The sequence below is a fragment of the Pyrgilauda ruficollis genome, unplaced genomic scaffold (genome assembly GCF_017590135.1).
Source record: "Pyrgilauda ruficollis isolate IOZ18807 unplaced genomic scaffold, ASM1759013v1 scaffold74, whole genome shotgun sequence".
In the NCBI taxonomy this organism is placed as follows: domain Eukaryota; kingdom Metazoa; phylum Chordata; class Aves; order Passeriformes; family Passeridae; genus Pyrgilauda; species Pyrgilauda ruficollis.
This window is the reverse complement of record NW_024529266.1, coordinates 3,895,957-3,912,518: the sequence shown is the minus strand read 5'-3', so window position 1 is coordinate 3,912,518 and position 16,562 is coordinate 3,895,957. Positions and strand designations below refer to the sequence as shown.

Below are 16,562 nucleotides of genomic sequence, written 5' to 3'. Positions count from 1 at the left end.
AGACAGGAATGGGAGAAACTGGTGAGATTTTATCTGTTCCATTCATTGTTTAAGTAGATTACTTGTAGTTATCCCTGAAGTAATCCTGCAGATATCCCAGCTATAAGACTATTTGCATGTTTACCTGGTCAATATAGAAGGGATTTATCTTAGCTTGCGTCTTTGTTTTAAGGCAATCTAGTCCTTAGTGGTGGCAGAGTTATAATATTCTTGTTGAAGTCCTGTTCCTGTACTTTCGTAGACAAAAGACAGCTATAGCTTCTACATTTAGTAGCCTAATGGATTTCACATTTGGCCAAGAAAGCCATTGTGGCTTGAATCAGCAACAGTGTGGCCAGCAGGACAGAGCAGTGATTGTCCCTCCATACTCTGAACTGATTAGGCCACACCTCAAATCCTGTGTTCAGTTTTGGGCCTCTCAGTACAAGAACATTGAGGTGCTGGAGCATGTCCAGAGAAGGGCAGTGGAGCTTGGGGAAGGGTCTGGAGTACAAGTCCTATGAAGAGCAGCTGAAGGATGTGGGGATGTTCAGCCTGGAGAAAAGGAGGCTCAGGGGAACCTTACCACTGTCTATAACTGAAAAGAGACAATGCAAGATGGGGGTCAGCATCTTCTCCGAGGCAGCAAGTGACTGGACAAGGCAAAATGGCCTCAAGTTGCCTAGGGAAGTTCAGGTTGGATCTTAGGAAACATTTTTTGACTGTGGTTATGTGTTGGAATGGGCTGCCCAGGGAACTAGTAGAGTCACTATCCCTGGAAATGTTCAAACAATGAGCAGACTTGGCACTTTGTGCTATGGTTTAGTGCCCATGACGTTGTTTGATCAAAGGTCAGACTTGGAGGTATTTTCCAGTATTAATGATTCTACAATTCTGTGATAATTTATCATCATTTTTCAGAGCCCAAACCTGAGATGTTCAGAATATACATCTCCAAATAACTTTCAGTATGTCAACAGTATTTTTCACTAGGATTCTCAAATCTCAGAGCAGTATTCTATCTTAGTCAAGAGAAGAATAGAAAGTAGAAACAGGAGCTGCAGACAGTAAATGTCCAACACTTGGTATATTACTGCCAGACAATAGGATACCTTTTTTAATTTAAACATCTACTTAACATGCACATATTAGAACATTTTTCTAGCATAAACTTAATTTTGTTGTGTGCTATTATCAAAACACTTTCTGTGAAAAGAATATATAATTTTAATTGTACTGTAATGCAATACTTCCAGCAAAAAATACAGAATTTCACCTAACTCAAAGGTGTTGTATACACATAGTCACATAGTTATCAGTTTACTGTAGTATGTATACTAGGCACTTCAGTTAAATGTTGTGGGGATTAGGATTATATATCCGTATCAATGCTGTATGTGTGAAGATCACGTCAAATATGTGTTTTGAACTGCTTCAGCTTCTCAAAAACTGAAATATTAAGATTTATGGATCTTAACTAAAATAACCAAAAGTTTAGCCGTTTGGAATCTGATAATTTTGTGATGTATGGATTTTGAAGCAAATTTTGCTGCAGTTCAGAATAAGGGAAAAGATGTCTCTCCTCATTTTCTTTTCTCTTAGATGCACAATCTTGCATTAGAACTGTTGTTCTCTAATATGATGTAGCAAGACAGGATCATACCATTTAACCTTTTATTCTGTACATTTTCCAAAATTTAAAGATATTTTAACACTGAACCACTTCTAGTTTCTAGACTGCTCTAAATATCCCTTTAAGAGCTTTCATCAGTTTTTATCCTAAGTCTTTCCTATCCAGTGGCTGTAAATTCTAGTTTGGCAAATGATATTGATGATAACCTGAATATGATGTGGTAGACTGTTATTGGGTGAAACCTATGTCTCTCCCTCTACATTATCTTTTTTTTTCCTCTCCTTTTTTTTTTCTTTCTTTTTTTTCTTAATTGGCTTCCCCTGTCCCCATTCATAGGGGAATTGTGCGTTGTCACCTGTCTCACCATCTGTTTAACTACTGCTAAGGTGATGGGTGAAGGAAAAAAATTACCAACACAGCCACTGGAGCAATAATTCTGGCATGAATTGTTTCCTTCTTCTTGTACCTGGTGAGGAAATAGCTAACTCTGAAGCATTTGAAAGATGTCAGTGTATTAATAATACCATAACTTTTAAGTGTTAAGTTATGAGATGGGCTAAGGCAGATCTGACTCTTTTCAGTGGTGCCCAGTGTAGGTACAAGAGGTGGTCCTCTCTCAACCTGAACCAAAGCTTTTTTCTGTGAGGCTGACCAAGAATGGGCACAGGTTGTCCATAGAGGCTGTGGAGTTCCTATTCTTGGCTGTATTCAAAAGTCACCTGGACATGGTCCTGGGCAGAAGGCAGGGTAGGTAGCACTGCTTGAGCAGGTCCCTTCCAGTTTCTGGGAGTGTACTGTCATTTGGTGAAAGTCCAGTAGTAAGAATCACAAACATAAAATTTGTGGCACAGAGATGACACAAATAGCATAAGGTATTTCCTCTAGTACTGCTCATTCTGTTAATAAAGTAGATTTTTCCAGCTATAATGCTTTTATTTTTTCATTTTATGTTTTGATCTGTTGAGTGGTCAAAATAAATATAGTCTCCATTTTGACATCACTTTTACTCCCTTTATTTCATTATTATCAGGCACATGCTCACTCTTTTGATGAAAGGACTGCAGCACAGTATCATACTAGAAGGAAAAAACCTACCCGAACACCCATAACTCACTTCTGAAACAACCTAGAGATCTCCTTTCATAACTGTATAAATTATGCAGAAGCAAAAAAAGTTGTTTTGTTCAGGTGGTTCTCCTGCTTTCATGTTCTTCCTCAAAAAGTTATCAAAATACATTTTGTTGTCAATAATTTTGAAAGGTGTGAAGAAATAGCATTATACATGTTAGACTTTATAATTAATTCTGCTGTTATCATTAGTGCCCTAGAATAAGATCTTGGCTCAAACGAGAAATTTCATTTGGTATTGTAACTATCATTCTGCATAGAGATATTTTTGGGAGATTGTGAACATGCTCATTCCAGCCCATGACAGTTATGCTAATATAATAAAGACAGATGCCTCAGTATCTGAAAAGTATCTGAGTACTATTAAAGATGGATAATGCTTGACTAAGTGTGAATTAAAAGCCATAATATACTAGACTTAGCAGTGTAAATAGCAACTTAGAAAGCACACTTGTAGAAATGTTCTGTAATAAAATTCTTTATCAAAACTTATTTCTGGTTAAACACTACAGAATACCATCCCAGCAAGAAAGTCCCTGTGAACTTCATCCTAGATTGTTTCCTGAAGACATTTTTGCTTCTGCAGAAAACAAACTGTAAGGTTAGATAGCTTATGTCCCTCCATTGGTGCCATTTAGTCATGTTGGCTGTCCCAGCACATCACTGTCATCTCAAGAAGGCGATAGTCCTGCAAGTGCACAGAGGTCTCTATTCCTTATGTTTATTCACCATGCTGAGTGTGAGGCCATTGTATACCCCTTCACATATGAGCTCTTCAGACAGGCACTTCAGAATGCTGATTTCTGAAAGAAGATCTATGTGGCTTCCTCATAAACATGCCTTGTAGCCACTTCCTTGCTCATATGCACATGCTTGAGGTGACCCTGCTTAAGCCTCATTTTTTGACTATGTGTTGCTTTTCATTCATGGCACCCCAGGCCTTTGCTTGTTGAACCTGTCCACCACTCCTTCACTGGGCTGCTGGAAAATATTTCATTCCCCATACCACTCCTTGCTCCAGTGTCTTCCTACCAGGTCAGCTATCATGGTGGAAGAAATATCTCTGCCCCAGTTTATGAGGCGCATCCCAGCTCTCCTAAGTTGTTAACCTCAGAGAAGGCCCTATGGTCATAAAGCCCTGTTGCCAATTCCGATTATACAGTCAAGTGTTGACATGCAGTATCAGTGCCCTCTTCCTCACACCGTTTCACCCAGGATGAAGGAAAACACCTCTTGGATTTTCTACTCACAGACTTTCTAGTGGACAAATGAATGCTTTGTATATAGCATATAGAATAGCATAAATGTAATTGTTTGATGGTTTGCTAGTTTTCTCACAACAAAAATTTTGAGAAGTTTTAGCCTGTAAGTGAATGTAATCTTGGTGCTGGTGTGTATTAATGGCTAAGGCTGCTGGTGTGTGCTAATGGGTAAGGCTACTGATTAAATTTTCCAGCAAGGGAAGATACAATTCTGATGTTTTTGGAGGTAAAATTAGTAAGTAGATCAAAGTGAGAGTGTCATGAAGTACTCATTCAATCTAAGCACCTATGTGCTGTGAGTTCCTGGCAATATGGGATTTCATTATGACTGTTGTTTACTAGTACCATTCCTAGGGACTTGGTAAACTGATCATCAAAACAAGGCTTTTTTATATTCTGAACTTTCTTTGAAGGAGTTACTAAGAGTTTCTACTTGCACAGGTCCTTTCCAGAGTGCATCTCTATATCTCACCCTTCTGTTTGTTACTCTTTTACAGGGTTTTACTACTCGGAAGTATATATGTAAGTCCAGAGAGGCAGTTTCTAAACTTCATTCTGTGCCATTCAGTTAACTGTTACTCCTCCATAAATCTGTGAAAAGCTTAAAAAAGAGTAAGGAAATCTGTATTACTAAGTGCAATATTTAGCAACTAGTACTAATACCAGGCATGGTCCAGCTGTGTACTTTGGTATTCACAAGAGAAGACAAACAATCAAATCGTGTTTAGTAAGACACTGGGGTACTAACATCAAAATACATTAGTATCTAGTAACTTGTAATATTCTGTTCTTCCTCTGTGAATGGCTTGAGTAATCTGTCTTCTGCTCTGGAGTAACACAACACAATTATGAAGTCAATTATTCGTAAAATTTTTGTTTATACAAAAATTGAAAAAGAATGCTTATATGAAACTAGTATATTACTGAAAACTGTTTCCACTTATACTCTTGTTCAGGAACCAAGCATTCCGTATTAATTGTTGAAACAATGTTTTGAGTTTTCCTTTATTGTGAAACACATGGTGTTGCTGCAAATTCTTAATTAGTATATTGGCTATTCATCATTATAAATAGATAAGATTTTAAGATTAGCCTTTTATTCTGACTATTAAAAGCCTGCCATTACTGCATGTGATTACGAGATCTAGTTCAGTTTATCTTCTGTGATGTTTTGTTTAGGCTTCTAGAGGAGAAAAAAGAAATTTCCTGCTGCACTTGAAAGTAAATTACAGGCTTTCATTTTCTGCATTGAATTAAAGCCTGCTGTATTATTTGATCTAGACAATAAAGCATATGTAGCTGAACAAAACTTTGCAAACTCTGGTCGCTTAAAAAGGTAAATTAGTTCAGTGTGAAGTAGTCCAAGAACAAAAAAAAATCATAATCTGACACATTTTAACAATATCTTTTGATAACTGTTAGAACAAGTTATACTATTAAATCATTCTGTCTTCATATTTCAAGTCTCAAAACCAGAAGGATTCCAACTGAGAATTTGGGTATATTAAAAAATCTTTAGGGAATTTAACAGACAACATGAAACTGCACAGAATATATAGGAAAGGAATAATTTTCAGCTTTGCCTAAGTTCTGCCCATTACACTGAGGAAATACTCACCTTGTTGCATTCAGCAGCTGGGTCCCAACAGTATCTTTTCCCACTTGGAGGGGTTAATTAGTCTTTCAGAATGCGGCCTGTTTAGCTTACATTCACATCATGCAATAAGTGCTGGCTGTACAAAGCAATAAGCGCTGGCTGTACAAAGCACTACCATTAACAGATGGGTGTGTCCAACTGCTTAATTAGGCAGAATGAAAAGGACCTTGTCAAACATTCATCTGTTGTTTGTCATACACCTGACGGTCCAATTAGGCAAGGATGACGTCTTTTCTGCGGTAATATTCACTTCCTTTACTTACATGGAGTGTCAGTGAAAAAATGGGAGAGTGTGTTTTGATTATTTTTGTAGCTTTAATCCTAGGCAACGGCCAAAGCCCTCAGCCACTCACTTCCCACCAGTGGGGTTGGGGAGAGAATCGTAAGGGTAAAAGCTGAAGAGCTCAGGGGTTGAGATAAAAACAGTTTAAAAGGGAGAGCAGAAGCCGCACACACAAGGAAAGTAAAACATGGGATTAATTCAGTGCTTCCCATGGGCAGGCAGGTGTTCAGACAGCTTCAGGAGAGCAGGGCCCCATCGCACATAATAGTGACTTGGGAAGAAAAACACCATTGCTCCAAATGCCCTTCCCCCCAGCCCTCTTCACCTTCTTTGATACACTGAGCGTGATGAGCATGATGCCACATGGTCTGGAATATCCCTTTGGTCAGTTTTGGTCAGCTCTCCTGGCTGCATCTTGTCCTGATGTCCTGAGCACCCCCATTCCCCTCACTGGTGTGACTGTACCAAAAGCAGAAAAGGCCTTGGCTCTGTGCAAGCCTGCTCAGCAGTAACAAAATTATCTCTATTATCAACCCTCTATTCAACACAGCCCAATTGCCAGCCACTGTGAAGAAGGTTAATTTTACCCTAGCCAAAACCAGCAGTGTGTTCTCAATATTGATGTAATGTAAAGGAATTACACTGACTGCATCATTGATGTGATGCTAGAAAAACTTCCATTAAATAGATACTTAAGGTTGACTGTCATACCATATTGTATGGCGCCTAGAGGAAAAAATCTGTACAGTGTACTGAACTATAATAAAATTTTGCCTTTAGGATAGAGACTTAAACCAGAACAATGGAAGCAGTCCTGGCTGAATGCCAGGTGCTCACCAAAACCACTCTGTAACTCCTCCAGTCCTCTGCTAGACAGGTGAGAGAAAACATAACTAAAAGTTCATTGAGGAAAATAACAACATGGAAGGATCATTCACCAATAACCACAACAGGGAAAACAGATTTGACTTGAGGAAAATTATTTGAATTTATTGCCAATCAGATCAGCGTAGAATAGTAAGAAATAAACCTAAATCTTCAAAAACCTTCTCCTCACTCTCCACTTCCTCCCAGGCTTAACTTTATTCCTGATTCTCTACCTTCTCCCTTCCAGCAGCCCAGGGGAATTCAGAACGGGGATTATCATCAGTTCCACAGAAACACATTGTTTCTGTGGCTTTTTCCTTCTCAGGGGGTGAACTCCTCATACTCTTCCTCAGCTTCTGTGTAGTCCTCCATGCATTTCTCTGTGAGTCTTCCTGTGGGCTACAGTTCACAAACTGCTCCAACATGGGTCCCTTATATGGGGTACAGCCCTTCAGGGCCAGGCTGCTCCAGTATGACTTTCTCCTGGGGTCACAGGTCCTGCCAGCAAACCTGCTTGTATCTCAGCACCGGCACCTTCTGAAGCCTGCTGTTGCACTGACATTTCTGCAGGTTCTCTCACATACTCTGACTCCTTTCTTCTGTGACTGCAATTTGCTTCTGCCCGGTAACTTTTCTTTCCCCCTTCTTCGATATGTTTTCTCAGAGGCACTACCACTGTCACTGATGGGCTCAGGGCTCAGGTTTGGTCAGCAACATTTCCATCTTGGATCCAGCTGGCACTGTCTTCATCAGACACAGGGGAACCTTCTGGCAGCTTCTCAGAGAAGCCATCCATGTAGTCCCTCTTGCTTGCTACCCAAGCCTTGCCAGACAAACACAATATACCCATCTCTCCTTCCTCACCTGTTCTTTCTGAACAACCTGCACTCCAGCCAAGGGATTCATCTCACCAATTTTGAGTAATCACAACTAGGTTGTAACTTTCTAGCAGCATGGAGGCTTCCAACTCCTCCATATTTATTGTGTGGACATCCATTTTAATTGTTAAGATTTTAATATATAAATGTAATCTGAAGTTCTACTTCTTTATTCTTTTGTATGCTGATTTTTGTCAAGTGTGCTGGATGCTGAAGTGCATCCACTGCTTAAAAGTAGAGGGTTCAGTTAACGTGAAACTCTGAGAGTCTGTTAATTAAACTGAAATTATTTTGATCAAGAATTTATCAGTCTTTCTGAATATTTCAGAAGAGGAATTTAAATTAATCAGGTGTTTCATTGGCATGATTTCCTGGAGTTTAAACCAAGAATGGTCCCAATTGGCAAGGTCCTTGCCCTATTGCCTGACCTCATACCAAATTTATATACCTGTTTCCTGCCTTGCAGTGGCTACATTTAAATGCAAAGTGAACTAGAGACAGTTGGAAAGAGGAACTGCAGAAACCCAGTCTTAAATCATCTTAAACTGCTGTGGAACCCAGCCTTGAAAGTTTGCTGTTGACAGCTGGTTCCGCAAGGAGAATACTGAATTTTTTTTCATACAGTAATTAATTCCTCCTGTTATCTAGTGGTATATCCCTCAATATTTTTATTATGGTTTTGTCTGAAAAAAATATTGTTGAGTTTTTGGGGGAGCTTGTTATTTGGTGGTGGTGGTAGGGATTAAAGTTTCTTCACTGTCAGCCATCTGGGTCTCATGAGTTAAACTGAAAAAAAATGACTTGCATAGATCATTCTAGGTAGCTATAATTTTTTTTTTCATATAAATCTCTTTTATTATGCATGATAAAGCTACTAATTTTTAGTGACAGTGGTTCTCAGATTGCCAAAGTATCTTGTAGCTAATATAGATTAATAGAGACTGAGAGCAGTAAAGGTTTTCACAGAACATTTGGATTATAGACTAGTAATTTGTGTTTGTTCACTGTGATTCTTCACAGACACATACAGTCTTCTGTTTTGAAGATACCAGGTGAAGAAGAAACTGCTCATCTGTTTGTTATTTTCACTGGTTAATCATCCACTGCTTTAAAGAAATTTAAGAAGAAAGGGAAAAAAAGGATGATTCACAATTTTGAATTAATTCTGGTTTGTCACTATTCAACTGTATTGTCATTTCGGCTGTGGAAATTTGAGGAATGTGCAGCTCACAATCTATGTTTCATATGAAGGCATGCCATTCTTGGTTGTTTTTCTGATAAGTTTTCTTTGTTAGGCATTTTCCTTGATTCTTGAACCATTTCTTTATTCTGCCCAAATTTTGTTGCTCCCTTTAAATATCAGGGTCATGATCATAGGCACTTGTCTACCATTTGTGTATTTCTAAATGGTTTTAGAGTAAAAAAATTTATTCATAATTGCTTTAATGCCTTCTACTGAAGAAGGTTATTTGAGTGGTTTTTTCACTGTGACTGATTAAATGCTTTTCAGAGGTTGCTTTCCAGAGTAGAGGCCTTCATTCAGTGTCCTGCTTCAAGTTCAACTTTGAATTTGAATGTATAGAGATTTTAGTGTAATTCAGTAAGACAGAGAAAAAATGGTTTTGAATGCTGACCAGTTATTTACAAGCTGAGAGAGGATCTGCTGCTGATTTTTCTGAGTTACTCCTAAAGGGACAAAGCTCAGATAAGTGATGCATTTCTTCATATGTCAGCAAAAGATATTTCAAATATAAGTAAGATAAAAATAACCTAAAACTCTATTTATGCAAACTTGTGTGCTAGTAGGGGGAAAAATCTTTAGGCTCATAACAAGATTGGTACTAGCTAATTTTAAAATATTAATAGAAATAAGGGACAAATTAGTGTGCTAATGTAAGTGGCAAATAAAAACATTATGCACTAACTTTTGGATTTTATATTTTAATTTTATTCAGAGATCACAATGCAGACATCAGAGACTGGGGCGGATACAGGTTCAACTGTGACTTTACAGACATCTGTGGCTGGCCAGGCAGCAGTTCCCACACAGGTAGTACAGCAAGTACCAGTTCAGCAACAGGTATGTGGCTGTTAATTTTGAGAAGATTAAATAATAATTCTTTACAATATAATGAATAACTTGGTTTTGTGCAAGACTGCTAAAGGAACTTTTGCTCTGCTTTTATCAGTTTTAGTTTGCTGGAATTAAAATAACCAGAGAAAAGCAAGCTATTTTCAGGATCTGTTCCTTTACTAGAGCATCTGACAAGCTCTGGTAGTACTCATCCATGATTCTAGCTGTTATTTATTATATAATTCATGCAGTAGCTCACAGAAATTTGCTTTTTGTTACTGAATATTTACATTTTTTCCTTGAAATAATGCATATGCTTCTGAAATTATTGACTATATAATTTCTTCATCTGTTTGGATGTCCAAGTACAATACAAATGTAAATATGAAAAGCACTGTTCTTTGCACCTCTAGGCTTGAATGTGTGCAGATGTATGCACAATGTTATGAAAGTTTTTGTGATACGACAGTCAGTAACTCATAATGTGAATTTGCTGGGGAAGGAGGAAGATTTGTGTAGCACGCAGCACAGTGCACTGTTCTGCTACATGAGGTGGTTACTCCTATGCAGCATCCATGAGCTTTAGAAGAAATGGAGGCAGAAGAAAATGGAGAGCTAAAAAGGAAAAGTATGGAGGTAGAAAATGGGGGTTCAGAAAGCCATGATGACTGTCTAGGACTTTTCCAGAAAACACAGAAATTAACTGTCCATATGATGGGTATTCTGGATGACATTTGATGTTTTTCATCAAAATCTGATTTCCCATTTTCCAAATCAGTAATATGAAAACTAGACATGTTTCGTTAAACAGTGCCATTCATTTCTGTGCTGGCAGAGCACTTCTCTCTAAATTAAACTCTTCAGCATTTGTTAAGTTCTTAAATGCCACTGCATTTTTATATATGTGTTTCGCAGTCTCATACATTTCACTTATGTTTTTTTCTATTGTGTAGACTCAGTTTGTAGTGCCTTGTAGTTCCATTACTACAGTATGATGATTGAACTTAGCTAAACTTTGTAGGAGATTTGTCTATAACTCTTTTGTAAGATTTCTGAGTGAAAGACTATTTTCCCTTGTGAAATACAGTCTGGATAATTGTTTGATTTATATCTTCTTTCACGATGACAGATGTTAATACATGTCGTTTATATGACTTGTTCCTTGCTATTTCTGTATTTCACTTTTTCAGATACAAGATGGCAGTTTGGTAGTGCTACATGGTTGCTTGTTTACAGCATATCAGATGTACATTCAATGGTCTAATATTACGTACTGAATTTATGAAGTACTGGTCAGTGTGAAGGACTGAAAACTGGTAAACTGGTAAAAGAAAGTTTTTACTAGTAAAAAACTGGTAAAAGAAAAGTTAGTGCCATATAGGATACTTTATAGCAGTTCTAGTATTTGTATTGATTGAACTGTAAGGTCAGGTTCTATGCATTTGTGTTCTACTCTTACAGAAAAATGGAGAATGAGCAGGACTTTGGTATTTGTAAACTTTGTTTGTGCAAAGTTTCTACCTTTTTGAAAACTTCTAGGATAGAATTGGCTCCTTGTTTGTTGACTGGAGCTGCCTACTGAAGGGACCTCAGGCCAGAAGCTGATGTCTCTGCATTGGGAGTGTGACTGCCTGAGAGTCTCATGAATGGTCAGACTGGGAGTTTTCCTTAACATATTTTCTCACATAAATAATGCATTAATCTTTGTCACCAACTTTGTCTATGTCTTTTCTAAAGTAATGCTTGTTGTCCACTAATAATGTTACACGTGTGTCAAAACATAGAAGCCAAGGATGAGATTGGGTTTTTCCTTCTTTGATTATAAGAACAGCAAACAGTATTTTTGTTGCCCAATCTGAGTGTGTAAAACTGTTCCTGATCACCTTTACCTAGATCTCCTTTAGTACTGCTACTTCTGAGTATCACCTTGTATTGAATACACCATCATCGAGTGTTTTTCCCTGTGGACATAGTAAATTATATTTTCCAACTGACTCTTAACACTGACTGTAAAATCAGTGTAATGTTTGAGAAAAAAAATCTAAAGGAAAGGGGATTGAAGATCCAACAAGAATGTTTGAAAGTCCAATGCAGACAGTATTGCAGTGGTTGAAACACATATGTATGGGAGATATGTGTAGAGAGAGATATTAGATTATGGGAGTAGTGAAGAGGAAGGGAAGAGTGAAGATGTGACTATGGTATACCAGCAGGAAATGTGATGAAGAATGTAGGTGGGATAGGTAATTTTAATTGCAGGATTAAAAAAAAAAGGAATAGCAAATATAAAAACAATTGCTGTATTGAGGAAATTGCAGGTATGATCTGTCCTGAGGAATGACCTGTGTATAAATTTCATTGGCATAAAATTAATATTGCCTTTATGTTCCTTGAGTAGGAATAAGTCAAGTTGCCTAAAGAAAATTAGGAGAAAGAGCCATTATAATGGCTATTTTAATAAAGACACTCTATTGATGGCAGAGGGAGGACTTGTTATTTCTGTACATTCAAAGTTACCAAAGTTGAAATCTGGAGAGAAGGTTTTAGGCAAGAGTATATAAAATATGGTTTCTTTTTTTCTATGATTTATAGTGGACATGCTTAATGATTTCAGCTGTATCCAAATTATGTGTGATTATTCAAATTTTGATTATATTTTCTTGTGAATATACATTGCTAAAAACAATGGGACAGTTCGAGGATTTTGTTAAATTCAGGGATACTGCAACACAAGTTTCCATGTATATAGAACAATTTGGTGTAAGCTGAAACTTCCATATCATGATTTACAGTAATTTATTAGTACTTTCTAATGAATAATGCAATTTTAGATGAATTTGTTTTAATTAATATTAAATGCATAGTGTTTCATTTTTCTAGGGAGGTTTCTGTTTCTGAAGTTTCTGTTCCTGTATGTACGCCATATTTAAATGACATTGCCTGAATGCATTAATTTGGGGTTGATTTCATGACAACATGTTTCTTACATGCACAAAAAATTTACATTTTTTTCCAAATGAAATATTTGTGCCCTGAAAAGGAGCAAGCTGAATAAGTAGAAGGGCAGATTAAGAGCCTTTTCTCTTCAGCTATGTTAGTACTCAGGTATCCTGTCTTTTGAAAAAAACAATCAACAAATGAGTAACTTATTTATGGCTAAAACAAATCCCTAATTTCCATATAGCTGGTATTAATATGCAGCTCGTAAAAGTCTGCTGTAATGCTCTGAAAATAGGAACAATAAAGGTACCATTTACGAAAACCAGGATTTTCCTCTTGCAGAAGTGGCTCTAGTGGCAACTGGTTTCATGCAATACAGCAATGTTGTTGCATGAAACTGTTGAGATGGGATAGAGGGGAATAAAAAGCAAAAAGCAACTACAGTAAGAGCAAAAATGTGGGAGTGTAATTAAATTCTGTTTAAATAGCCTAAGAAATTTTCTTAGTCTTCTGTTTCCTTGAATACTGGGATTTTTCATTAATATATGATTGCTTTTTCAACAGGCAGTCTTCAGCTCAGTGCAGTAAGCTTCTAAGGATTCGAAATAAAACTCACTTTTGAGTTTATGCCATGTGATGTGGAAGAATTTGAAAAATAAAACTAAAATTAAGCAATTTCATAAAAATATATCCATGCATCTGAAGTTGGGCAAAGCATTCCTTTACACTCACTGAATTTGGTGGCCATTGCATTCACAAGCATTCTATCATTCATTAACTGGAGATGCAGACTTCTGCTAATCAAAATTGCTCCTAATGCAGAATCATGTTTAGCATATGAAACACATAATGATGAGCTGACATTAGCCATTATATAAATATGAATGTGCTTAGACTATTACAGCATGTGCTATTTATATGTTACTTGCCAAAAGTAATCCATACTAATGAAGGAAAAAAATTATTTTTATCTCCAAGGACAGAAAATGTTGCACATCCAAGCTGTTTGCAAAGACACAGTGGATAATTATATTTTCTTTTTAAAATGGAATTTTAAAACCCTTAGATATATACATTGCTCTGTTGTTCTAGTCTTTGCTTAGTGGTACTTTGAACAGAAGCACTTTTTATTGGAAATCAAAGTTCACTCTTACATTTTGTTTCATGCTTCAGTGTAATTTCAGCATTTCAGTATGCTTTTATATGCTTTATTTTGTTGACAAATTTTCATAGATAAAATATAACTAAGTCCCTTATTTGTTCCTCTGAGGTAGTATAATTAAGAATACAATTTATTTTTGCCATTTTTTTCTTCTTCAGCTAGTAAACATAACTACACGTGTATTTAAATAAGTTTTCATTCACCTCTTGTTGTTCTGCAACATTTCAGCTGCTTGCTTCTAATCCTATTCCAGTTTTTTATTTCAGGATAGAGTCACTGAAGCAAGAGGAATGAAAGCTCTACTATCTGACCTTATTTAAGTCAAAAATTGCTGTACAAATTTGTTAATTTTCTGTTTTCCAGCCAGAAAATAATGAAAATTACCATGGCTAGTTCACTAGTCCACCCTAGAACATAATTTTTGAACTTGCATACTGTTGCTGTTTCATAAATAGTTTATTGTGTTTTCTGTTTTGAACCCATTTCAATTAATTATTGGAGTATTTTTTTAATACAAGAAGGCCATTTAGTTTTAGGCCTCTGAAAAACACTGTGAGAATAATCAACAATTTCTGCACTGCCCCAAAAACTACGTGATAGCACTCCTTTAACAGCTTAATAAAAAGTGAAAAGATAATGATAAATAAAACAGATATGAAGAAAAAACCCACCTTTTTCATATTTTCCACAATTTTTCATAGTGTTTTGTTTCCTCATAAACAACTTCTCTCAAACAAATTCTCTCATATATACTCATATAGAGTAAATATGCACATCTAATTTCTTTCTGTTGAATATTAAAAAGAAGATTCAGAGGCACTAGATTTAATTCTCATTAAAAAATTAAAAATGAAATAAAATAGAAAATAAAATTAGTATTGGAAATATCATACAACAAAGACTTTCATCATGGCAGAGGTTTCACATACAAGGCCATCCTGAAGGCTCCTTATTTATTTTGTCATAGCTTGATAGGAAAAGTATTTGCCTTTAACCTTCCCCACCCTAAAGTTCTTAGTAATTGCAATACCATGTAGTGACTACAGCTTCCTTTGGCAGGATAATGAATTTAATTGTAGCAGTACTGAGTTTCAGAGAAGCTGAAGCAAAATAAGTTTTTTTGTAAACTTTTTAAATTATTGTATTGAAAAAAAAAAAAATTCAGTGACCCTCTTTGTGTTGAACTTCAGTGTTAAAGGAAAAACATTTTCATTTTCAAAAGTAGGTAAAATGTTTTAATAGCACTGTAGCATATCCATTCTTAAATGTTGGTTTAAAAATAAATTACTTTCTATGCATAAAAAGTCCTGATGTTTCTAGAAGTACTATATGTTACGCTGTTAAAGAACTTACATAAAAACTGCTAGAAAATTGAAATTAAGCAATGAAAATTTTAATTTTAACAGATTTTGGTATTTTGTTTCATGGTAAATTAAATTTTTGTTGTTCTTACTCCATATTAGAAGAGAAATACATTTCGAATATTTCAGTTTTCTGTCCAATAGACAGCAAACATTGATGCACTGTGTACACACTTTGTCCCTGCAGTATTGTCTCAGTTGTGACAGAAAGGTCTTGCACTGTGCTGAATCTGATGCTTTTGAAATGGGTGGCAGCTTGCATTCAAGAATAATGTGAGAATATAATAATGCCTTATATAGAAGGGGAACATGACCTCTGTTTTAATGCTGTGTTTGTACACAATGTAGAGTTCCATTTTACCCGTATATGCAGGTTATAGGGAGAAAACCATGTCTCCTTTATTAACAGCAAAATGGTGTGGGTTATTTTTAATAGGAACTAAGCCATATTCAGTGTGTGTGAATAGGGAACAAAGTGCATTTTGGGAGTAGTTGGGTGAGAACATGGAATTTATACTGTCAACAGCATCATTTCCACAGTGTTTCCCCAGCTGTGCTACTGAGAGACAAAATGGAGCATATCCATTACATGCCAGGTGACAAGCTACTGGTTTTAAGAACAAAGCCCGTTTTCAAGATGTTTTCTCACAGCATAGGTCAAGTAGATCAGTTTGGTGTTCTGTAATAGACTGATCAACAATGACTCCCCTTCTCCCATTGATTGAAGGTAATAGAATTGACTCACCCAAAAGGAATAAATAAGCCTAGAATTAAACTTTAAAAATAGCACAACAGCAAGTTGCACAAATGTTTCACAATAAAGCACGTATGTATTTTGGCCAGTTATTGCGTGAGTGGGTAGTTTTGTCAGAGTTTGGCAGATCTGAATTTTGAGAGATACAGATTAATTACAAGGTTACAGGTCTTTCTTACAGTGGATTTCAATCAAGCCCATTCCATGAAATGGTGATGTGAATTAATTTAGGTTATTAAATTAATTAAGTCAAAACTGATGGAAATAGAAATAATTTAATTTTGGAAGATGTTTGCACAATACAGCTGTTTCTGTTTTTTAATTCAGAGAATTTTCTAAGGTCTTAGTAATGTGCATAATTTTGATTAGAGTTTTTTTTGACTACTTTGAGAACTGAACCTTTCTATTGAATAACTAAGTATTGTTAGGAGAAGAAATGTACACAGGTACCTTGCCTTAATAATTAAGCAGACATCTTCGAAGTATACTTTCTGAAGTTGAGAAATTGTATTTCAGGTGTATTTCTCAATTTATGTAATGATTCCTATGGGAAATCTTAAAAGCTTGGATTTTAGTAGATATCT

The 16,562-nt window shown here is 36.2% G+C and overlaps 1 protein-coding gene across 2 annotated transcripts in view; it reads left to right on the top strand.

The window, feature by feature from the left end:
* The window catches only part of RFX3 (regulatory factor X3), a 109,935-nt gene that overhangs the window by 42,715 nt on the left and 50,658 nt on the right, over nt 1-16,562 (top strand). For both annotated transcript variants that reach the window (XM_041486128.1, XM_041486127.1), the window contains exon 2: nt 9,643-9,767. In XM_041486128.1, coding sequence (XP_041342062.1) covers nt 9,651-9,767 — 117 coding nt within the window. In that variant the 5' untranslated portion in view covers nt 9,643-9,650. The remainder of the gene's footprint in view (nt 1-9,642; nt 9,768-16,562) is intronic.